Source organism: Meriones unguiculatus, chromosome 11, assembly GCF_030254825.1.
Source record: "Meriones unguiculatus strain TT.TT164.6M chromosome 11, Bangor_MerUng_6.1, whole genome shotgun sequence".
In the NCBI taxonomy this organism is placed as follows: Eukaryota; Metazoa; Chordata; class Mammalia; order Rodentia; family Muridae; genus Meriones; species Meriones unguiculatus.
Window position 1 is genome coordinate 16,255,518 of NC_083359.1, and position 25,058 is coordinate 16,280,575.

Genomic DNA, 25,058 nt, shown 5'->3' on the forward strand with positions numbered 1-25,058 from the left:
GTGCTACCATGCCTGGCCATTTCCCCTCTTTTTAAACTACTTTCATATTTATTTTTTTAGAGGTCTCACTACATAGTGCAGGCTGGCCTCAAATGTAGCTCAGTGGTTCTCAACTTTCCTAATGCTGCCACTCTTTAGTACCGCTTCTCATGCTGTGGGAAGCCCCAACCATAAAATTATTTTGTTGCTGTTTCATAACTGTAACTTTGTTGTTGTTATAATTGTAATGTAAATATCTTACATGGACCTCTGTGAAAGGGTCCTTTGACCCCCAAAGGGGTTGTAACCCACAAGCTGAGAACAGCTGATATAGCATAACACTGGTTTTTAAATTCATGATGTTTCTGTCTCAGTATCTCACGTGCTGGAATTATAGGCAGACACCACAGTAACAAACTCCTTGGAAAAAAAAAACTTATATATATACACACATATATACATCTCTCTCTATCAATCATCTATCTATCTATCTATCTATCTATCTATCTATCTATCTATCTATCTATGATTGAATGACACATGCTGAGAGTAAGGACAGGCTCAAGTCCTGAACCAGGAGGACACTGCAGAGAGGAACCATCCCTGGGGATGGCTAATCACCCCACAGCTCTGGTCAATGAATATATATAAGCACATTTCTTGACTTTTGTTTCACTTTATCTATACATTAAATACTGCTTCAGATAAGCACTTTCTTCTTTCCTCAGTTCTGGACCTAACTGTAAATAAACCCATCTCTCCTTATCAATCCCTTAGTAAAATGGAGAACACTGAACCCAAGGTTCTGATTCCTTCACCACTTCTGGCAATAAATCAATTTTTGACATCACTGACATCTTAACTACTACAGTTTGGGGAAAAACAAGCATTGAAGCTGTTCCAACAAGAGTTGATAGGAAATTACTCAACCTGAGATGTTAGCAACAATGCATTCTAACACCTGAAACATTAAAAACAAAACAATTATGCATAAGAAATCATACAAAAATAAGGCCAATGAAAGGAGTATTTGTTCAGACACATTTCCAAGGCTAGTCTAGTCTTGCAGTGCCACACCACGTGATTTAGTGTAGCGAGCAGTGACAGGCGCACTTGGCAGAGCACAGGAAGGGGGGGCAGACACAGAGGTGCGCGGTGTGTAAAACAAATGGCTGTTGGACCTGACAAGCCACTATATAAGAACTACAGAGCTACTGGGAAAAAGTAACTGTTAACAGTTCAAAGCCAGGAAACAGGGCCTTGCAGACTTGGCAGTGCATTTGGCAACCAGCTTTAACACTCAGACCTTTGTCTCCTATCACTTTCACGTGGCTGACATTACTCTTGACAAGCCATATGTAGTAAGGGCTCCCCAGATTCCCTCCAGATCTATAAACATCTGTTTATTTTTTAAAATGTCTATAGTTAATACTGCTTTAAAAAATATTTTAGGCATGTGGATATCCTCAAGTACTTGAATGTGGCATGGGCCTCTAGGCTTGTACAGCTTGCCGTTCCCCAGCACTGCAAAAGCTTCCGTCCCACAGCGGACTTTGCAGTGGCCTAAAGTGTTTACTGCACATTCCTGCTGAGGAGCTGCAGAGCTCTAGAAGTTCAGGGCCTAGAATTCCCTTGGGTCAGTTTGAGCTCTCAGCCTGTCCTCAGTGGAGCTGAGAACATTCCCTTGCCTGTAGTGGTGTGCTGAGGGCCACCGTTTTCCTGAGAGCTCCTAATAAAGGCAACTGCATGCATGTTATATGAGCAGTGTGCAAAAAAACAAAACAAAACAAAACAAAAAAAATCAAGTACCTTCCTTACACATATGTCTGTATACTGCACATGTGTGTTTGTGTGTGTGAGAGGCCAAAACCAGAAGAGGGCACTGGATCTCCTGGAACTGGAGTTAAAAATAGTCAGTGACTTTCAGCAATAAAATTCTCTCTAATATACATTAAAATGGCCATATAATGTTCATTTCACACATACTTAGATTTGAGTTTCTTTCATTGTATTAAGAGCTGAAACATCACTGTAGAAATACTTTTTAGGTGCATTATCTATTACTGCACGAATTCATCATTAGGTACTTCATCACTAGGTACGATTTCATCATTAGATGGTTGTTAGAAATGACAATTTTTAAATTTTGAGGTAGGGTCTTGATATATAGCCCAGGCTGGTCTTGAGCTTGTAATCTTCCCGCTGGAGCCTCTAGGGTGCTAGAATTTGTGTTTTTGTTTTCTTTCTTCTAAATTAAAAAAAAAAGAAAGAAAAACAGGGCTTCTTTGTTTTAGTCCTGACTGTCCTAGAACTCACTCTGTAGACCAGGCCAACCTTGAACTTAAGAGAGCTGCCTGCCTCTGCCTCCTGAGTGCTGGGATTAAAGGTGTGTGCCACTACCACCTGGCATCTTCTAAAATGTCTAAAAAATACTTTCAGATAGAGCCACAAGGCAGAAGCAGGTGGATCAGTGTGAGTGAGTTCCAGCTCAGCTGCTTCCAAAACATAACACAGCTAGAGCTACATAGTGGGGTTTTGTTATGTTGTACAATCTCGTCTCCAACTTCTATGCTCAAGTGACCCTCCTGCCTTTTGGACTATAGAGTGTATCACTACATTAAGCTAATGATGTCTACAGAGTACGTATTAAGGATGTTGCTGCCGTATGGGACACTCTCAATTTTTACTGTTTTATTAATTTTCTTAAAATCAAAGACTTCATAAAAAATTAGAAGAGATAAAACATATTCTAACATAATCCTAACTCTGGCCAAAGTTTCAGGGTTTTTTCTTTCTTTTTTTTTTTTTTAATTTAAAAAAATTTTTTTAAAGTCAGTTTCAGTGTGTAGTCTTGGCTACCCTGGAACTTACTATGTTGCCTAGATGGGCCTGGAACTCCCAGAATTTGCCAGTCTCTGCCCTTTGAATGATGGGATCAAAGGTATGAAACATCACAGCTAACATTTTTACATTTTTGAGAACAGGTGAGAATGAAACTTGGCTCAATGGTAACAAACGAGATTCAAACTCTGCCTCCACCCATTAGTGTCAGTGCAAGCACATGCCATTATTTTTCTTCAGTAGAAGCATTCAATATATATATATATATATATATATATATATATATATATATATGATAATAGCCCCCCAAGGTCTGATATATGTAGCCCAGGCTGGCCATGAACATACTATCCTCTTGCCTCTGTTTCTCAAGTTCTGATAATATCGGAGTGCACCTGTGAGGGCTAAAGTTATTTATTTATTTATAAAGATTTGTTTATTTATTTTATGAATACTCTACCTGCATGTATACCTGCATTCCAGAAGAAGACATCATATCACATTATAGATAGTTGTGAGCTACCATATGGTTGCTGGGAATTGACCTCTGGAAGAGCTGAGGTGCTCTTCACCTCGGAGCCATCGCTCCGGTCCCACTAAAGTTATTTTTTAAGTTTAAATTACTGTGCTTAAGAGATCTACAAAACACAACTGCCTCTAACCTGTAATCGCCCAAGGACAGGCACCTTTCTGGAACTCGGGGGGCTGCTGTTCATGTGAGATAATAAGCCATGTGTTTTGCTTCTGTAAACAAGGCTGTTTGCCCCAGATGCACAACAAGTGCTTGATCACATAGAGGTGGGAGATGCCTTGGTAGAAAGTACAAGGCGAGTCTACAACAGCCAAGGCTACACAGAGAAACCCTGTCTCAAAAACCAAACCAAAACCAAAACCAAAACCACAAAAAAACCAAAAGGCAGCACTGGCCACGGGATGCTTGGGGGCACAGTACATATGAAGCAGAGCAGCAGTGCGCAGAGTGGACTGTGGGAGGCGTTGGCAGGAAGAAGAAAATCTCTTCCACAGTGTCATGATATGACTACTTTCTCATGTATCTTACTGGTAAATCACTGCTGGTGTTTTTTTTTTTTTTTCTTTTTAAAATTTCTTTATTTTATGTATACAAGTGTTCTCTCTGCATTTACACCTGCCAGAAGAGGGAATCATTTCACATTATAGATGGTTGTAAGCCACCATGTGGTTGCCGGGAATTGAACTCATAACCTTTGGAAGAGCAGACAGTGCTCTTAACCACTGAGCCATCTCTCCAGCCCCCCACTGCTGGTGTTTTAACGAAAATACCTAAGCTTTCTAGTTGGTAACTAATTGTGCCTAGTACCATTGTCACTTTTCACATAGAGACAAGGGCAACGATGTTCTCAAATAGTATTTTCTATAATGTTCCAATTTAAAAAAATTATTCCTATTTTATGTGTATGGGTGTTTTGTCTGCATGTATGTTTGTGCACCATGTATTGGTATGTATTTGCCCATGGGGTCTAGAAGAGGATCTTCTGGAATTGGTGTTTCAGTTAGTTGTGAGGTATCATATGGGCATTGGACACTGAACTCAGGTCCTGTGAGAGCTGTAGCACTCTTAACAGCTGAGCTAGCTCTCTAGTGACCGTGTACCCTCTCCCCATTAAAAAAAAAATGTATTAATGCACCCATTTTTTTTTTTTTTTGTGAGATAGGATTTCTCTGTGTAGTTTCGACTATCCTGGAACTCACTCTGTAGACCAGGCTGGCCTCAAACTCAGAGATCCGCTTAACTCTGCCACCCAAGTGTGCTACCACCAATGCTCTAATTTTAAAAACCTAATTATAAAGCTTTTAAAAAAGGAATGGTTTCCCCTCTTCCTTCCTACAGAGTCCTATAAGGGCTGGATGGGACTCCGCAGCTCATTAACAGACCAGGCTGCTGGAATATAGCAGTCATCTTTTGCAAATGAAATTAGCATTAATTCTGAAGAACAAAATTTCTACTTTGCTGTGCTCACCAGTGTGATGCAAAGGAAAACTACTCACAGGTACCATATGCAGGCTCCCACTGTACTGACATCATCTGGAACTTTTCCTCATCTGTGTCTATGTCCAGACTAGAAAGATACTGTTTCACTTTCCTTGCCATTTGGGCATCTTCATACAGCTTCTTGGCATTCAACAGTGAGCTGCGTCGTGCTCTTTTCTTATGAGCACCTCCCTGAACGTCCAGCATGTTTGAATTTGTGCTGCCTTGACTTAATGACCTGTAAGAAGACAGAAACTGCAATGAGAGCCTGTAAAGATGAGAATTAAGCATGAAAGAATGAAGATTCAAAGATTTTTTTTTTTCTGTTAATGCTATTGCATGCTGATGTAAATGAGTTAAAAGATGAAGAGCATTAATGCAAAGTAATTTGGCACAGATGGCAATGTTCTCAACTAAGAACAAGATCTGGAACAACACTGGATTCAAAAGAGTAAGATACCATTTCCTCCCTGAGCAACTTACCCCACTTCATCTGTGTGTGCCTATGTAACCCATGGAGCAACTGTGCCAACAAAAGCTTTCCTCTTGTCCTTTTAGACCATCCACAACTCTAAGATGTGGTTAATTTGTCCTCAGTCCTTCAGAAAGAGCAAACAAAGCAGCTTTGCTACCTGAGCTGCTTGCAATATGCTTTTAAAGCACCATTCTGTGACAGCAGGGTCACTTTAAACATAGTGACCAATTTTACCAGTAACCATATTTTGACCAAAAAATTAAAACAGAAACAAGATAATATTTGAAAATAACATCTCAATTCAGTATAGTCAGAGATCTGAAAAGCAGTAAAGAAAATTGCTCCTGTCTCTGCAGGTACAATGCGGTCAGACATTGCTGTGTTCTACAAGTAGCTGAGATTCTGCCTTTGCAATACTGAACATGACTGAACTTCAAATTGGGTCTTAGAAATAAGTACAATCCAAATAAGCTACAACTTCATCCAACTCTACCTTTTTTGTCAAGCTTGCTTATATGATGCACATCTAGAACCAATAAAAGATAGCAACTGCAATGAGGCTGGTCCTTTCTAACAGGCTAGCAAATTCAGTGTTTATTTATTACTGTGCATGTGCAGAGGTGGATATATGCTGCAGCAAGTCTGTGAAGGTCTGAGGAATGGTTCTCTCCCCCTACCTTTACATGGACTATAGGTATCACTCATGAGTTCAGGTTTGCATGGTTCAAATAATCTTTATTTTTAAAGTAAGAGTCTCTATTTTCAATTTTAGCATCATATTTACATAAAATATAAAACACAGACCATAAACGTGCAACTTGTTCTTCAATGCTCACATACCTGACTTAAAATAGACACCAAATCTTAATTTCATTGTAAATCATATACAGAACTGAAAAACTGTTAATAGTACTTTTCTGTCACATTTTAAAGACATTTGAAGGATCCCAGGGGAGGGGAAGAATGGAGGCAAAGTACAGTAACACATGCGTGAAAATGTCATAAAGAAACCTATTATTATGTATGTTGTTGAGATTAAAAAAAAACCAAACCAAACCAATTCTAAAAAAGAGGAAGGAAATAGACAGTTATGCCTTACACTTGATGGCAACTAATTATATAGTTATAATTATATATACATAATTATATATACATAAAAAAATTATTTAATTATTTATTTTTTTCTTCTTTGAGACAAGGTTTCTCTGTGTAGCTCTGGCTGTCCTTGAACACAGATCTGATTGCCCCTGCCTCCAGAGTGTTGGGATTAAAGGTGTGTGCTACCACCTCATGCCATATTGTCAGCAAATGTTAGTTGCAGGTCAGGCAGAAATGATGATGTGGCTATGAGTGACACATGGAAAAGACCACAAAATTTGCAGAATGGGTTGGAAGAAAAACCTTTCAACCAGTGAATTACCCTTTAATCTTTAAGAAGCACTTGAGTAAAGAGAGTGAAACCTGAAAATTTCGGTAAATATCCAACAATGTAAAGGGGAGAGAGACTCTAATTCTGTGCTGAGCCAGGGTACAGACCCAAAGGGTGAGTTTTGCCTTCTTTTATGGTTTATCTTTAAGTGATGGATGACCACGATACCAGTGGTACAGAGGGTAGTACTGTGCATACTACACACGAGTAGGGGGCAAGGGGCAGGCACTAGTGATTCTAAAAGTGACCTGGAAGATTGAAATTCTGAACATGAAGTTCTAGAAAAGATCTAAACCAATTCACTTTCCTTATATTTTCCTTTTAATGAATGTACAAGGATGTTTATGTGAGGAAAATGTAAAGCTAAGTCCAGACCCATGAGAAGCATTTATGAGCTCAGACAAACAAGGCACTGCACTGGCTTTTCTTGGTACACAAGACAACACATCTTACAATGTGGTGACTATTATCATTGTGTGAGTATGCTATGTGTGTGCTTCAGTGCATCTGTGAAGGCCACAGGACAGCTGTGTGAAATTGGTTCTCTCATACCTTCTGTGGATTCCAGGGATTGAACCAACAGTGAAACAAAGCCTTAACATTGAGAAGAAAATTTCAATGCTAGTATTTAATACTTTTATCTTAGCTGTTATCCAAAATAAAAAAAAAGCCAGCTTGTAAACAAACCTAGGATAACAAAGGTCCAATGCATGAGACTGACAGATGACAATAAAGCATCTTCTGAACTACTTCCAAAGCATCAACTACTGATGTGAAAAAAAAAAAAACCCAAAAAAACCAACAACAACAAAAAACCAAAACCAAAACCAACCAAACAAAAAAAACAAACCCAAAAACACCTGCTATCTGCAAGCCCCAAATGCTACAGACCCAACACCCCAGCTGAACAGTGGCTAAGTAGCTCAGTCACTACATCATCATAAGATGTCCTGCTGAAGTAGTAATGCCATCAATTTCTACTTCCAGTAAGAAGAACCAGCAAAGACCAAGACACAAATATATGACATAGAAGAAAACACATGAGGCACACACCAGAGGAAGAAAGTCAAGTTCACCAAATGAAAAACAAGACCACATATAAGACTCAAAGACAGGGCTCAAAAAATTCTTACATGTAGCATAAGTATCTAACCTCACAGTCCATTTGTTTTAAACAGCAAAATTCTATGTATGCAATTCTATGCACCTATAGTACTAACTCTTTCCTCATTTAAAATGAAAGGTCTAGGGAAATACTGCACAAGATCTTTAACTGTTGGTGGCTCTAAACAGATGGCTAGCAAGGCAGAATTAAGAGACCAGAACCTACTTTAACCAAAAAAGGCTGGGCAGCTTTAGAGAGACATAGGAATCTTTTTATATAAAGGTGGTAGAAATTTAAAGTAAATTTCAATCTATGCTTCAAGTTTCAGGCATTCAGTGGATCTGATAGAAGATGAAAAAAATCTATTCACATTTATAGTACAGACTGAATAAAGATGCCTCTGCAAAACTAATGAAAATGCAACCCTTATAAACAGATTTTTTATAGATTAACATGTTTACTTTCATAAAATATGGCATTGAATTAGAGAAAGTGTTGTCAGCTTTTAAAGCTGACCATTTAGGTTTGGACACACCATTAGTGGCTATGTAAGACCGGGCAAGTTACCTTTCCCATCTGCACCACAGGAATAACAGATCTGTTCATAGGGCAATGGGAGACTTTAAAAGGTTATTCATTTAGAGAGCTTGCAGCAGTGTAGAGCACACAGGAAGTATGCAGCAAATATTCATTATCATCATCTACATCTCACGAATCTGTTAAGTTTAAATCTAAAAAGTAATTATAGAATGTCAATAATGGAAAAAGAAAACAAAGGAAACCAAAACCAACAAAATGCTAGTTCCATCACTACTGTCACCTTGTTAGCAAAAGGCATTTGCCAGAATGTAGGCTGACGGAGTTAATAGAAGGCATGCTATCTGATTTGCGTGCATTAATGGAAAGGATGTAGCACATGTTAAGAGTTGCACAACTTTCATTCCAGTTGCTCATTTCCCCACTTACCCCAGACTCCGCCACCTCTTCTTCCTGTAAGCAAGAGCCACAAACATTGAAGCATGTGTTTGAATAGGAAAGCACAGAAAAAAGACAACAGATGAGAGTCAGAGAATTTATGCAGACAGAATAGAACAGAAAAATTTACCAGGAAAAAAAAATTGTAGCTTAACAGTAAAAAATGGCTTTAATGAAATGAAGAAATGGGTAGGGCACAATGAGTCCTGAAGGCCAAACTCCTCTACAGCATCTACTTTAGAACATGCTTTAGATCAACTGTATTTCTAATAACTCAACCACCCATTAGTTGGTTTTTGTTTGTTTGTTTTCAAGACAAGGTTTCCCTGTGTAGCCCTGGCTGTCCTGGAACTCACTCTGTAGACTAGACTGGCCTTGAACTCAGAGATCTGCCTACCTCTGCCTTTCCACTGCTGGGATCAAAGGTGTGAACCACCAACACCTGGCATTATAAGTTGATGTTATTAAGCAGCTTAGGGAATGCCATATGTTCATTGCAAACTTTGGTTTTGGAGGTGTAGGGACTGGTCTACCTCCTAGTAGAATGCTCAAAGAACAGAGTTTCTATACACTTTTGGAGCCAACTCATTTAAGTGACAAATAAATTATAACAAACATACAGATATATAAATCCATTTTTAAGTAGAGAAATTTCTCTGATGAAGTTTTACAAGAAAAACTGGCTAGCAAATACAATTTAAAATGAAAATAAAAACACATCAAAGCATGGGTGGTGGTGTGTACCTCTTCTATGACTTGGGAGGAGGGATTCCAGGCGAGTCTAGAAATACAATGAGACCCTAAAAGTATTGGTTGAGAAAACCAAATCAGAACCACCATAAATGTATTTATATCCCCATACACTTTCTATTCAATCCTGGTTATTCCTAAGCAAATAGCCAGGATTATTAATATTGATCAGTCACTCTTCTTATTTTAGTTGTGTGTTTGTGTGCATGTGGGTACACTTGCACATGCGTGTAAGGCAGAGGTAAACCACTGGTGCTATTACTAAGGTGTCATAAACTTTTTTTTTTTTTAAAGACAGGCCTGTAGGTAGCCACTTTGGCTAGAATGGCTGGCCAGTGAGGTCCAAGGATCTACCTGTGTCTTTCTCTTTCTCCCCAGTGCTGGAATTACAAACACAGCAACAAGCATGTCTTTTTTTACATGGATGGTGCTGGGGACTGAACTCAAGTCCTCAAGCTTTCATTGCAAGCACTTTACTGAGTGAGCTCTCTTGGTCCTCTTGTTAATTCTGAAGTACAGCTGCCACCCTAGTCATGATCAACTGATTTGACAGGGTAACTAATTTATTATGTCTTTAGGCACTAGAATGAAAACATGCATGAGTGAATGGAGATTCATAAGACAAGAGACAATGGAAGGTCCACTGTTATTAAGACATTCAACATTCAACAAAAACAAAAGCAGACAACAGCCTCCTCCAGGTGTGCTTTGGTCCCTGGTTCTTTTTGGTTTTTGCTTCCACGTTTTGGAGAAGTGACATCTCATTACATTACCAAGAGAAAGAAAAGAGATGGGAAGAGATTTGGTACTCCTTCCCCTCCTCTGGGAATCTCTAAACTACAGCAGAGAGGAAATCATCTACAAAAGAACAAGACTGCTCCACAATAAGTGAAACAAACTCAATCTTACACACACAGATTACAAAGTATCAAGTATTTTTATTTTCTTAGAATGTATGTATTTTAAAATCACAGCAATTGTGTATACGTAAAATTATTTTATTTTTAATGCCTTCTTTGGAGAGGTCCAAAAAGAAAATGTAATGTCTAGTTACATGCTGAAGATTATAAAATTACTGGGAATGGCTTAACAACTTTTTTTTATAAATTCTATACATAAATCTATAGTAGCCTTTATAGTACACAAAGGATTAAATTAAAAAATCATTCTCATTTTGGTTGTGGCAGTGTATATCTTTAGTACCAGCAGTTGGAAGGTTAAAGGCAAGATCATGGGTTCTAGACCAGCCTTAGCTACAAAATGAGTCTAAAAGTATTCTCAGATGAAATCAAAAGATAAATCAAACTCTAATCAAGATGAAGCATGGCTAAAAACTCTTTCTGGGAAAGAGTTTACATGCAACCAAACAGCTACAGTGTAACTGTAACTTTTGGAAAAGAAATGTTTTAAAAGAGTGAAGTACCAGTTAGATGTGCTAGGACTTGACTTTCTTTTCTTTTCTCTTTTGGTTTTTCTAGACAGGGTTTCTATGTGTAGCCTTGGCTGTCCTTTCCTTGGACTTGATTTGTACACTAGGCTGGTCTCGAACTCACAGAGATCCACCTGCCTCTGCCTCCCAGAGTGCTGGGATCACAGGTGTGTGCCACCATGCCCAGGCTAGGACTTTAAACCACTCAGATGATTTCAGGGATCTCACCATTCTTATGTTTGTTTGTTGGTACTTTAAATGACAGCCACATAGAACTATTTGTTTAGTCAGAAACAGTAATTGGAAAACTAGAGCTTAACTCTTAACAAGTTACATAGTTACATCCTGGAGGGATGGCCCAGCAGTTAAGAGCATTGACTGCTCTTGCCAGAGGACCTGGATTCAATTCTCAGCACCCACATGGTGACTCACAGCCATCTGTAACTCTAGTTCCAGAGGAACCAATACTCTCTCCTGGATGCTTGCACGCATGTGATATACAGACACACAGGCAGGCAAACATACATAAAATAAAAAACAAAACAGAACAAAACTGCTTGAGCTTCAATTTCTTCAGATGTAAAGGGAAGCTGAATACTGCTTACCTGTTAGGATTACTGTAATAAAAGATTACTGGAGACTGCTGTGTGCAAAACACTTAGCATGGAGCAGACATCATTATCTCACCACCCTCGATACCACTTTAAGAGGATTTCCATGCCATACCTCTGTCGGAACATCATGGCAGGGTCCATGTTAGCAGAAGTCATTCGAACAATATGACGAATTTCCTTGGCAATCATTCTTAGTTTCTCGAAGTTTACTAAGCCATCTACTTTGGAGTCATTTCCTATGAAACACAATTTTTAAACTTTCATAATTACAATTTTATCTCCAAGTAGCAGAAGTCCAGTTATTACTCCTAAGTACAAATAGGTTTTTCTTTATCAAAGCGTCCCTCTCCCTCACTTTTCAAAAAACTTGATAAATTCATAGACAGCTCAGCCTTGATGCCAGGAAATGAATTTCTGAGAAGAGCTCTGTTTCCCCTGGGAAAGAGTTTGAATACAGAAAGTGACTGACTTTCCTTGGCTGTTAAAAACAGGTACACACACAGATTACACAGCACACGGTCCCATGTTGGACATGCTTTGTTGTTTTGGAAGGAAGGTACAGCATCTGAAAACTTAGGCTAGCCAGGTGAAAAGGGCACTGCTGGGCCTACTTACTGACTAATAACTAATATAGCTTATAACTTCTTTTGATTTATAATTCTTAAAAACTTTAAAATAAATAACAACTATTTAAGAAGTAGCAAATATCCTCACAGGAGTAAATAGTGGGAGATTAAATAATACTGGATTTCTTTCTCAAATGGCAAAAATTAAGTTAAAATTAGGTAGTTGCACTAAAGCAGGGCACTCTTTGGCCTGGCACTTTTTCTCTCTCAGAATTTGAATTTGTCACTGTGACTAATCATTAGTATAAAAGTAACTGTTTGTAAGCTTTTATTTTATAACTTTGAAAACTGTCAACTTCTTGAAGAGATCAGTTATGAGATCAGATGAACCCCACTTACAGGTTTACCTAGTCCAAATCATCAGGGGGGGAAAATTATTGTTCAAAGGTCAGTCTGTCTGACCATGTAGAATTTAACTACACCTTTCTGTAACTGTTAGTGAAATCTAATTTTTCTAACATGGAAGGCCCAGAAGCCAAATTTGAGAGCTATATGGGTCTAGAAAACATCCTTTTCATAGTAAGTAGCATCTGTACATTGGTCACAGGAATAGCGCATGGCTGGAAACAAAACAATGCCAAAACCATGCTTAAGTCAGATCAATGTTGTGAGAGTATGTCAGAAGCCTGAGGGGATCTTTTCTTATGTGAGGATGATGATGAAATTCTGAAGCAGGAGGACAAAGCAACTAGGATACTCTGCCTGCTGATGACAATTAGCAAAGGCAGACTGGACAGGGAGCTGAATAGAGTCCTAATCTATCTAATCTATCTATCTATCTATCTATCTATCTATCTATCTATCTATCTATCTATCTATCTATCTATCTATCTATTCCAAGACAGTGCTTCCCTGTGTAGTCTTGCCTGTTCTGGAACTCACAGAGATCTGCCAGCCTCTGTCTTCTAAGTGCTGGAATCAAAGGCATGAGCCATCACTGCACAGCTCTCTTCTGTGTTTTGAAGTTAGAAGAACAAAAGAAAGTGAAATCTAATGAAAGCTCAATGTGTTCCTTTGGGATTCTGACTATTCTGGGGCTAAGGATGAACCAAATATTAACTGGAATAAGCCTAAAAAAATGAAATAAAATCATTTGGGATTAGTAACAGCCCTGAATGAGCAAGGTTTAATCTTTTTTTGGAATAAAAGAATGTCATAAACTTCAGATTTTTAAAATAAATTTCCCACTATTCTGTAATAAATAAACACATAAATAATGTAGACCAAGAGAAAATGAACACGAATGTGACAAGATATAAAGATCCAGAAAAAGATCCTGAGAGGACTCAGACCAGAGTAATCACAGAGAAGCTTTAAAATAACTATGCTAAACATGTTAGAAGATACAAAACAACACTACTAACTTCTTTTTAAAGGTTCACTTATTACGTATACAGTGTTCTGCCTGCATGTACTCCTGTGTGCCAGAAGAGGGCACCAGATCTCATTATAGATGGCTGTGAGCACCGTGTGGGTGCTGGGAATTGAACGGAGGACCTCTGGAAGAGCAGCCAGTGCTCTTAAGCTCTGAGCCATCTCTCCAGCCCACAACATTACTATCTTTTACAGAGAATATGAAATGAAACAAACAAAAAAAAAACCATGAACCAGAATGAATCACTCTACAGCACTAAGACAAGGGAACACTACGCTAAGCAGCTTTGGAAAACAGCAAAGAATCTCCCTAATCCAGTGTTGACCAAAATAAGCCAGAAATCACATCAAACTAAAGAAAACAAACATTTTGAGAACTTGCTTGTCTAAATTTCAAGAACAACTGAGACTAAACTTTGGCATTAGAAATCAGGATAGTAGTCACCTTTGGGGAGAGGAAGACGGGAATAGTTGGGAGCGGGCAGGAGCAAGCTTCTAGGATACGGGAAATGCCTAATTTTTGCCCATATAATTGATTATGCTGTCAAATTTTATTACTTGTTCATTTGTTTTGGACAGTTTTATTTATGTGAGATTCCAATTAAAAAAATCCACAGGAAAAAAATATTACTAAGCTTAAGCAAATACAAGGCTGGATGTGTCTGGTACATGCCTGAGTGCTAGGGAGGTGAAGAAAGGAAGATCAGGCACTTGGGCTGTGGAGAGACCCATTTCAAACAAATACAATAAAAACTATTTGCTGATATCAAGTGTCAGCAAATAGTTTTATCTTAGTGTCAAGTTTATAAATTTAATACTTTTAATTTGTTACTGTCAATAATATGGCTTTGGATGTCATAAATTCTCTGCATTTAACTGTATAAAGATTTAGTGACATAATTATATTGAAATAATAATACAATACTATGCTTAAGCTAATGCTAAACATGGTAATTTTCAAATGACTTTCAGATACCTTCATGAAGAAATGTCATATCTTTCTTGACAACAGGGAAGAGGGGAATAATTGGAGGCTGCATGCTTTGACTACTAAGAATATTTCGGTATTTTGCCATGTTTCTAGATGGATCAAAAAGGTCTTGTAGATCTTGAAGATGTTTCTCATATTTGCTTGGTAACTTTTCCCAAGTGCCTCTAAGTCGTGCTACAGGTGCCAGGTTCAAGCCACTGTCAAAATGAGAATAGAAACATTAAGAATGGACTTAGAGGAAAAGGTAGATTCAGGTCAATAAAGTGTACAACCAAGATCAACAGGGGGAAATACAGTACCCATTTTTATACTTTGAAACAAAAAAGAACTAGGAAAAAAAAAAGGGATTCCTTAATTTTAAAACAAAAAACATCTCTTCCAGAGGAACTCTGTAGTACAACTTTTTTATACTTTGCATGTAAAAAATACATGTAATAATCACATAAAAATTAAAGAGGAACATGACTATCACAATGTTGCTCTTCATCAACTAAGTTACACAACATCAACTTGAAAACAATTTAAATGATGCCACGAAACACCTGATCAATAACTGACTGAGGAAGAGCTTTTTTTTGGGGGGAGGGGGGGTGTTGGTTTTTGAGACAAGGTTTCTCTGTGTAGCCTTGGCTGTCCTGGACTCGCTTCATAGACCAGGCTGGTCTCAAACTCATAGAGATCTGCCTGCCTTTGCCTCCCCAAATGCTGGGATTACAGGCGTGCACCATCATGCCCGACAACAGCCCATTTTTTAATCCAAGGATTACATTATGTTGATGGAGTAATACTGGAAACTATTATGAACCAAAATTATGCAGGGAACACACTGTAACTATTTAATGTACAAATGCCAGGAAACAAGCAACAGATAAGGTAAAGAAACATGTAAACGGAGAGAAAGTACATCTTTATCATTATTTGAAAGAAACAAGAAAATGAGATTATACGATTTACTGCCCCCCAAATATTAACTCAAAACCATAACGAAAATAATGCTGTACCATGCCAGTATATGGAACTATACATATGAACAGTAGACTACTCAGCAGAAACAACACATCATCAAGACAATAAAAAATGCCATTCAATAACAACATACACTGAACATTTAAAGAAATGTTCAAGACTTTTACAAACAAAGCTACAAATGTCACAGAGAGAAAAGAATTTCAGCAGTGTTTTGGGGTAAAGGAGCCATTGCTAAATAAATCTATGTGTTCTGTGTAATCTCAATGGAAAATAATTCTAAGACTTTTTAGGAAACCTAGATGAACTGACTCTAAAGCTTGAATCAAACATGCCAGCAATAGCCAGAGAAAGGACAAGAAGAGGAACAAAGAGCTTGTCTAGTTTTTGTGAGAACTCAAGACCTTTAAAGCATTAAAGCTCTAGCAACTATAGTTAAATTACTAGGAGGGGGTGCAGAAACAGAACCAAGATATGTATGGGGTTTTAGCACAGGAACCCACAACTGGACAGTGTGTGGAGCAAGAGACTTTGGAACACTTGGTCCTAAATGGGATGCCTTCATCATATTCCTCCTGTTAGGGAATCAGGGTTCTATGTGATGGAGGAGATGGAAAGCTTGCAAAAGCCAGAGGGATGATGACTCCAAGGAAATAGCATCTTCCACATATGTATCTGATACATAGAGGTACTCAGAGCCTGTAGAAGTTCAAATCAGACAAGGTCTCAGCACTGAGACGGGGAAGTGGAAACAGGCTGCCACCCCTAATCAAGAAGCTATCTGCAATTAATACCCACTGACAAACAGAAAATTAGTTTAGGAGTCTCACTGGCTATATTAACCACATGTCAGGGTAGGCCTGAAGCTCAGTAGTAGTTAACCAAGACAAAAAGGAATCAATGGTATTTTTATAGAAATGGTTTCCTCTCCTTTTTCTTTCTTTTCCTTTTTTGTGAAAGTCGAAACAATAAATAAGAACAGAGAGCACCAATATTATCGGGATGTAAAACACATTAACTCTAATCGTATATTAAAAACTTTCTAGGGATTGGGGAGGATCTGAGTTTGGATCTGTAGCACTAGGGAGGGTGTGGTGTCCAACTGTGATCCTAGCATGTAGGAAGCAGAGACAGAAGAACCTTGGGGCAAGCCGGCTATCCAAACTAGCTGAACTGGTAAAGTCTAAGTTCAGACCATAACTATGTTATGTAAGGTGGAGGGTGATTAGGAAAACACTCTACATCAACTTCTGACATATACTAAAATATCTAGTGCTAAAAGAATGCACCCAGATACACATATTTACCCCCTTCACAAAAGACTTCACTAAACTTTTCTGTTTCTAGACAGAAATACCTAAACAGATACCTAAACAGATAATGCCTTATATATCACAAAAATCACTACACTAATACTTGTACAAACTTACCTTATTATTGCAAACATGGAATTGAAGTTCTTGCATTCTCGGCAATGAAGGGCGATTTTAATAAAATGTTTAATAATCTTCATTCTTTTGAGCTGATTTGATTCACTTAAAATCTCTGAGGCAACCCAGAATGTCTCTTGGTTTACAGTGTCCTCAAACTGTTTCAAGTGAGTATTTCCTGTTTTGGAATCTAACTTAAAAAGATCATCAATATATTCAGTGGGCTCAATATTGCGAAATAAATCAAAGTCCCTCATCGACAGCTGGGTGGCAATCTCAATGGTGCTAAGCTGCAGCATGGACAGCTGGCTTTCCTTAAGTAGTTCCTGGGCATCTTCATCAGAACACAAGGTTTCTGTTTCCATGTTATTTTTTAGGTAATATCTAAATGGGAAGAAAATTGTAAGTGTGATCATGAACAGATTTCATTTAATCAGAATACTTTCGTGATTTATGTTGTTTCCCAATATTCCATTTTATGTGTAGCTTTTTGCTAAAACATTAGAATATTCACTTAAGAGATGAAACAAGAAAATACTTTAAAAGACATCTTGAAAAGTCCCACTTTTTGCCATCTGACTGCAAAAAAAGAAAAATAATGATGAAAATTAGCTTGAAGTCAGTCATTTAAGAAACTACTCATATGTGTGAACCACTGTGTGTTGTCCTGAGAATAAAAACTCTACAGGGCAAAGTCAGGATCTTCTCTGAAGTTGTTCATCTCCAGTTCTTTGGGGGCAGTGATGGGAAACTAACACAGAAAACTTGTGCTAGACAAGCGGGGTCACTGCTGTAGCTAAACCTTAACAAATGGTTACTAGGCTTTTGGAAATGGTTGTTGGGAGGAGGGGTCCTAGAATGTCCTAAGTACAGCTCAATGGCCTACTTTTGTTGGAACTCTGAAGAGCAGAATGTCAAGAGAACTTTTAGATGGACAACTGGATTAGAGGTTGCCTATGTTACATTCTGAGAGAAAAATTTCACGCTTGATAAAATATCCAGGCTTCATGTTTACAATGAGAATTGGGAAAAAAGCAAGAGTAAAAATACTGTCAGTTTCAACAGCAAAGCCTATGTGAAGGAAGGTGTGCTTTAAAAAGATCAGCACCATTTACAGCAGTGCTTCTCAACCTTCCTAACGCTGTAACACTTTAATACAGGTCCTTGTTTTGTTGTGATCCCCAATCATAAAATTATTTTGTTACTCCATAACTGTAATTTTGCTACGGTTAAGAATCGCAATGTAAATATCTGATATGTGACCCCCGTGAAAGGGTCATTCAACCCTCAAAGGGGTTGTTACCAATGGGTTGAGAACCACTGATTAAAGGAAAGAAAGTGTTTTTCATCAGGATGACAGGGAACTGTCTTAAGAGCTTATCAGGACATGGTCAGACCTTTCTTGTAGCAGCTAAAAGAACATGAACTTAAAAAAAAAATAAAATAAAAAAATAAATACATTTTCATCAGTTACATTTTATTAACTCTGTATCCCAGCCGTGTCCCAATCCCTCATTCCCTCCCAGTCCCTCCCTCCCTCCCTCATCTCCACCGTGCCCCTTTCCAAGTCCACTGATAGGGGGGACCTCCTCCCCATTCATCTGATCCTGTTTTATCAGGTATCTTCAGGACTGGCTGCAAAGCCCTCCTCTGTGGCCTAACAGGACTGCTCCTCCCTTCGGGGGTGGGGGGACCAAAGAGCCAGTCATTGAGTTCCTGTTAGAAATAGTCCTTGTTCCCCTCACTTTGGGAAACCAATTGGTTACTGAGCTACATCTGAGTGGAGGTTCTAGGTTATATCCATACATGGTCCTAGGTTGAATGTCAGTCTCAGAAAAGACCCTGTGCCCAGATATATTTGGTCCTTGTGGAGCTCCTATCCTTTCCCCATCAGACTAACCCCCCTTCTTTCTTATGATTCCCTGTACTCTGCCAAAGGTTTGGTGATGAGTCTTTGCTTTGAAAACACTGCTAGTTAGAGTCTTTCAGATGCGCTCAGTAGACTCTTAAAAAGAAATTTCTGGCTGGACCCAGTGACACAGGCCTCTATGTAGACCAGGCTAGCCTCAAACTTACAAAGATCTATACCAGATTCAGTCTCCCGAATTCTGGAATTAAAGATTTGCACCATCATATCCAGTGGCACAGGCCTCTAATTCCAGTTACTTGGGAGTCTGAGACAGATTCTATCAAGGTGCGCTTGGACAACTTAGTGAGATCCTGCTGCAAAAATAAATTAATACATAAATTAAGGTGGGGGGATTGGACATAGTTCTGCAGTGGATGTCTTAGCTTGTAAGAGGCTTGTAGGTTCAATTGCCAGTACTTACAACAAATACAAAATATATTAAGTGTAAAACTTCCTTTTGAAAAGAACCACCTGTTTTCTCTGTCTTCTGATGTCTATCCCATTTGCCTTTCTGAAGAGGTCCAACAGAACCAAAAAATCTAGGTGCAGGGGTCTTTTCTGAGACTGATACTCCAACCAAGGACCATGCATGGCAATAGCCTAGAATCCCTGCATAGATGCTGCTCATGGCAACTCAGTCTCCAAGTGGGTTCCCTAGTAAGGGGTACAGGGGCTGTCTCTGACATGAACTCAGTGGCTGGCTCTTTGATCACCTCCCCCTGAGGGAAGGGGGGCAGCCTTACCAGGCCACAGAGGAAGACAATGCAGCCAGTCTTGATGAGACCTAATAGGCTAGGGTCAGATGGAAGGGAAGGAGGACCTCCCCTATCAGTGGACTGGAAGAAGAGAAAGGGAGGGTTGGATTGGGAGGGGATAAGGGAGGGGTCTACAGCTGGGATACAAAGTGAATAAATTGGAATTAAAAAAAAAAAAAAAAGAGCCATAGTGCAACTAAATGCATTGTCTCCCAGGACTGGCTTTATAATGCTTAACCATCTAGCCACTCATAAACCACTGCATCTAGAGTCTAAAGGGGCTTGCTATTGTTTAGCCTAGCAGCACACTGTGGCACTGTCTATGTGATAATGCTTTTGTAGCACGTAGACTGAAAGAGTTTTTGGTCATGGGGGCTTCTACCAATATTTTCCAAAGAAAGGCCAGGGAAATTAGGCAATGTGTGGCAGTGTCAAGACTGTAGCAGTCAGCCTCTGGGCAGGTGTGATAAGTAAAATTTAAAGTTAAGACGAAGATACAATGGACACTCTACGATGCTGGAGACGCCATCAATGTAGAATGTCTGACAAGCCAAGCAAAGACAAAAACAAGTAGAGATAGTTCAAGAAGCCATAAAGGCGGGTCTTCGAAAGACAAGAGAATGATTCCATGTGCCCCAGATGCAGGCATGGATCTGTAGGATTTAATCTTTGCCTTAATGGATTTCTGTCTTGTTTGATTTCACTGGTTCCTTCTATTCTCCTGTTTCTCTCACTTGGAATGGAAATGTTTATCTGGTATCATTTTCTTTTTTGTTTTTTTGAGACAGTATTTCTGTGTGTAGCCCTGGCTGTCCTGGAACTCCCTTTGTACACAAGGCTATTCTCAAACTCACAGAGATCCACCTGCCTCTGCATCCTGAGTACTGGGATTAAAGGCATGTGCTATCACTGGCTACTTTTCTCTTTTTTTTTTATTCTTCAAGGTTCACAGCTAAGAGAGTTTGTCCTGAATCTTAGAACAGACTTCAGACTTGGGCATGACAAATTGAGTGAAACAAGTTAGAGCGATTAAGATTCTGAAGATTCTTAATGATGGGTTGTGTTTTGCTTTTGAGATTGCATGAACCTTTAGGAACCAGGGTGTAATGTTATAGTTTGAATATGAAACGTCTCACATGGGTTCAGGTGGAAGGCGGTGCACAACTTGTAAGTAGGCTGAGCTGGAGAAAGCAGGTCACTAGGTCATACTTTCTGAAGGTTATACCTAGTCCCTAGTCTTATTCTCTCTCTCCTTCCTGACTGCCTCTGCGCTGCTACACATTCCCTGCCATGATGGACTGTGAACAAAAAAATCCTTTCTCTATGAAGTTGTTCCTGCCAGGTATTTTGTGAAAACAATGAAAAATTAATACAGTAACTGATGTATGAGTATTATCAGATGAATATTTGTTCATGGAGAATATAATTTCTAACTGGCAAAAAAAAAAAAAAAAAACCCCAAAAAAAAAAAAATCAAAAACACATACAATAAGACTTGCTTTCCTCTCTATTCAGTAGCTGCTACTGGACCCATTTCTTCCTTCCCTTCTGCCTGACACTTTTTTTTTTTAAATTTAAAGACTTATTTACTTAGTATTATTTATACATTATTCTGGTTGCATGTGAGCCTGCATGCCAGAAGAAGGCACAGGATCTCATTATAGATGATTGTGAAATAGCAGGCGGTTGCTGGGAATTGAACTCAGGATCTTTGGAAGAATAGCTAGTGCTCTTAACCTTTGAGCCATCTCTCCTGACCCCTGTATGACACTTTCAAGTGAGACATGGAAAAGTAGATCTCTAACTAGAAGCTATACTTAGAGTTTTCTCTGTATTAAATATATTTTGCATCTCAGCAAGTGGTATGCAATCAATCCTTGTACAAAAGACATCCATTTCCTGTTCTCTTTAGAACAGAACCTCTTTGGCACTTAATAACTAGAGGCACACCTCAAATATTTACAGCTGGCATTGATTATACAGGGTTGTTCTGTCTCACCTCTTTATGGTAGCATTTAAGGACCCAAGATTCTATAATTATAGAGACAAAAACTAAAAAAGAGAAATTCCACTTCAATCTTAAAACTATGTAGCAAAGAAGTATGCTGTTTCTACATAAAACACTCGTTTTGGGAATCCTCAAATTGCATTCTGCATATTGAGAAATAAGCTCATTCACCTTCCATTGAGTTGAATTCTATCAGCTAATTTGGAGAACTGGTCTGGAAGTCTTCTCTGCTTTATGACACCCTCAGGAGTAACAGAAACTTCACAGAGAGAGTATGTGTCAGATGCACCAGTCAAACCAAATTCCTGAACAGCTTGGCAGACCACTTCTTTAGCTGTGGTGTCTTTGCTGATGATAATGTAGCAACTTTGTTGATCTGCTTTGAAAACTCTTATAACTTGATCAGGAATATCTATATAAACAAAAAGATAAACCTTATTAATTAAAAAAGTAACAGTTAAACACCCCGCAAAGCAACCGGGAGTACAAGGATTCTTCTAAACATTGGAATATACGTATCTATTCCACACAGGATATGATAAAAATGTATCCACTTTCTTCAGATGAAAAACACTAATAGAAATTCACGAAGGTAAAAACTGTGATAATACAATTTAGAAAACATTTTTCATTTAACATAAACATTTTGATGTTGTTATTCCTCAATAAAGCTATTTATATTATTTAAAATAAAAAAGAAGTATATGGATGTTTTTGCCTGCATGTATGTTTGTGTTTCACATGTATGTCTAGTGCCTGCAGAAGCCAGAAGAGAATACTGGATTCCCTGTGACTAGAGTTATAGGTGACTGTGAGCTATGGCTGGGTCCTCTGGAAGAGCAGTCAGTGCTCCTAATCACTGAGGCTTCTCTCTAGCCTTCAAGCTATATTTATTTATTTATTGCTATTTATTTTTAACGAGGAGGAATTATCAGTCCATACGTACTGAGTATGAGTATGTGTACACAAGTGCAAGTGCTATTGGCGCCTAGATGCACTGGATCTCCTTACAGACAACTAACATGGGATTACCATTGTCTATCATGACAAAGACTATGATACAGACTCCCCTACAGTAGAGAAAAGGAATCTGATCACCTCCTCAGTGACAACTCTCAAAAAGCCTTTGAAAAGGTATGTGTATTTTCCAGGTCTTTACAACAGTTTTCAATCTTCCCTCAGAGGTTGTGTTTTATAATCCTAGAATGTGAGAGAGGAAATTTGGTCATGTCTCTATTAAAACTGTTTGTAACCTTATAGTTTTGTCTTGCTGCCTATTTCGAAAGGCTTTTCTTGTTTTTGTTTTGCTTTCTCCTTTTCTTGTTTTTGATTTTTCAAGATAGGGTTTCTCTGTGCAGCCTTGGCTGTCCTGGACTTGCTTTGCAGACCAGGCTGGCCTCAAACTCAGAGATCCTCCTGCCTCTACCTCCTTGAGCACTGGGATTACAGGTGTGTAGCACTATACCTGGCGAAAGGCTGTTCTTTTTGTCTTCAGTACTTTATTTTTTTGAGACAGGGTTTCTCTGTATTACTGGTGGTTCTAGAGCCTGCTATATAGACCAGGCTGGCCTTAGACTTACAGAGAATCTCCTGCCTCTAACTCCTGAGTGCCAGGGTTAAAGGCATACACTACCACATCTGGCTTCCAATATTTTTTTGGCAACACCTGTGTTTCTTCCTACTGAGTCATATTAGGATACTAAAACTTACTCTACCAGAACTGGCAATAATTTTCCTAGCTTTTATTGCTTTTTTTTTTTGGGGGGGTACACATTATTTGTGTTTTTATGTGTGTCTGAGTTTGTATGACTGTGCATGCAGAGGCAAGAGGCTGACATTAGGTATCTTCTTCAATGGTTCTCCAACTGTCTTATGAGATACGGTTGTTCACTGAACCGCGAGCCCCTTGATTCCACTGGGTTGATTAGCCAGTGAGAAGAACCCCTACTCTCTACTTCTCCAGCCCTGAGATGACTGGTAATTGGTGTGCACGGCAGCAGCAACCCGTTTTTGTTGCTTTTGTTATTTTGCTTTTTGGTAAACATGAGTGTTAGGTATTAAACTCGGGTCCTCTTGCTTGAAAAACAAATACTTCAACTACTGAGTCATCTCCTCTGCAGCCCATTTTCTCAGTTTTATATTAAATTTATTTTAAAGAGGAAAGTGTTTAAATGTCTATATGGTTAAACACCTCAATCTTTGTTCTGTGATTTTGTTACTAGCAAATAAATTCTACCTAAGATAAGTTCATATGATATGCATGTGTAAATATTTCATCTGTCTCCAGAACAATGCTTACTGCAATAAGACACTAAGGAAGTGAACAGTGACATGACAGTATAAACAAATACTGTTTCCATATGAAAATAAATTGTATTCACAAACAGGAGTATTTATTGCTGTGATTTGTAATGATGGCAGCAAGTAACTTTATACTGTTGGTTCAGCATTTTCTCTTAGCACCATATGTTATATCAGTTAAAAAAAAGTAATCTGTCTCAAAAGGAAAGATGAGAATAACAGAACAGGCATAACTGCAAGTAATTCCACAGAATAAAATAACCCTGTGCCCTCACACTTTGAAATTGAGAACACAGAAACAAACTGCTCCCAGGACTAAAAGATTCAACTGAATTTACCTGAATGCAATTCTAATCAGTAGCTCTCGGGTACGCTGGGTAGAGTTCATGTACTTATTAGTCTCTGTTCTGCAAAGAGGTACTAAGCTGTCTTTCTTTAATAAGGTTAGACAGTTTTATAATCCACCCAAATTAGGTATGCTTCTCTGTTTACTGCTAGAAGTTACTGTAAGCAGACGGAAGTCTGGTTGTCAGGAGAAAGAAAGTGAGTGAAGGAGTTTCACCACACACTTTCACTCTTTAAAAAAAGGATCAAAGAGCACTTGTATTTCCTGTATTGTCCCTGCACTCTTCTTCATGAACTGGGTTCTAGGCTCCAGATGTGGATTTCTCTGTTAGAGCTTGTTTGGAGGCTAAGCCTCAGCAAGTGGTTCTGGCTGACCTGGAGGGAATGGCAAAACATCTATTCCTTTATTACCATCTTTAGGGGAATATATCCACAGACAAGTGGGGATTTGCACAACAAGTTCACTCTCTTTCTCTATGTTTTAACATCAGAGTTGTGTATCTTGAACAAGGCTAAAAAGCGGTACCTTCTAAAGCTCTTTGTTCCTCAGGCAAAGGACAAATTGTTCCATAGACACAAAACACAAAATCTATTTTAGAATCACTGTATGTACATTACTAATAAACATATTGCCAGATAAAGAATAATATACAGGGCCAAACATAAATATTTGGCTCATGACAGATTACAAATGCTAATAAATTAGATTAATAATAAACATGATATTAAAAGAATAAAGAAGAAA

The 25,058-nt window shown here is 38.5% G+C and overlaps 1 protein-coding gene across 13 annotated transcripts in view; it reads right to left on the minus strand.

The window, feature by feature from the left end:
• Positions 1–25,058, minus strand: part of Rapgef6 (Rap guanine nucleotide exchange factor 6) — a 177,582-nt gene that overhangs the window by 18,908 nt on the left and 133,616 nt on the right. For 10 of the 13 annotated variants that reach the window (XM_060363700.1, XM_060363695.1, XM_060363701.1 and 7 more), the window contains 6 exons: positions 21,839–22,079; positions 16,996–17,379; positions 14,585–14,796; positions 11,721–11,844; positions 8,807–8,830; positions 4,849–5,069 (listed from right to left, as the gene is read on the minus strand). In XM_060363700.1, the coding sequence (XP_060219683.1) occupies positions 4,849–5,069; positions 8,807–8,830; positions 11,721–11,844; positions 14,585–14,796; positions 16,996–17,379; positions 21,839–22,079 (1,206 nt within the window). The remainder of the gene's footprint in view (positions 1–4,848; positions 5,070–8,806; positions 8,831–11,720; positions 11,845–14,584; positions 14,797–16,995; positions 17,380–21,838; positions 22,080–25,058) is intronic. The other 3 variants (XM_060363698.1, XM_060363697.1, XM_060363707.1) reach the window with 1 other exon arrangement.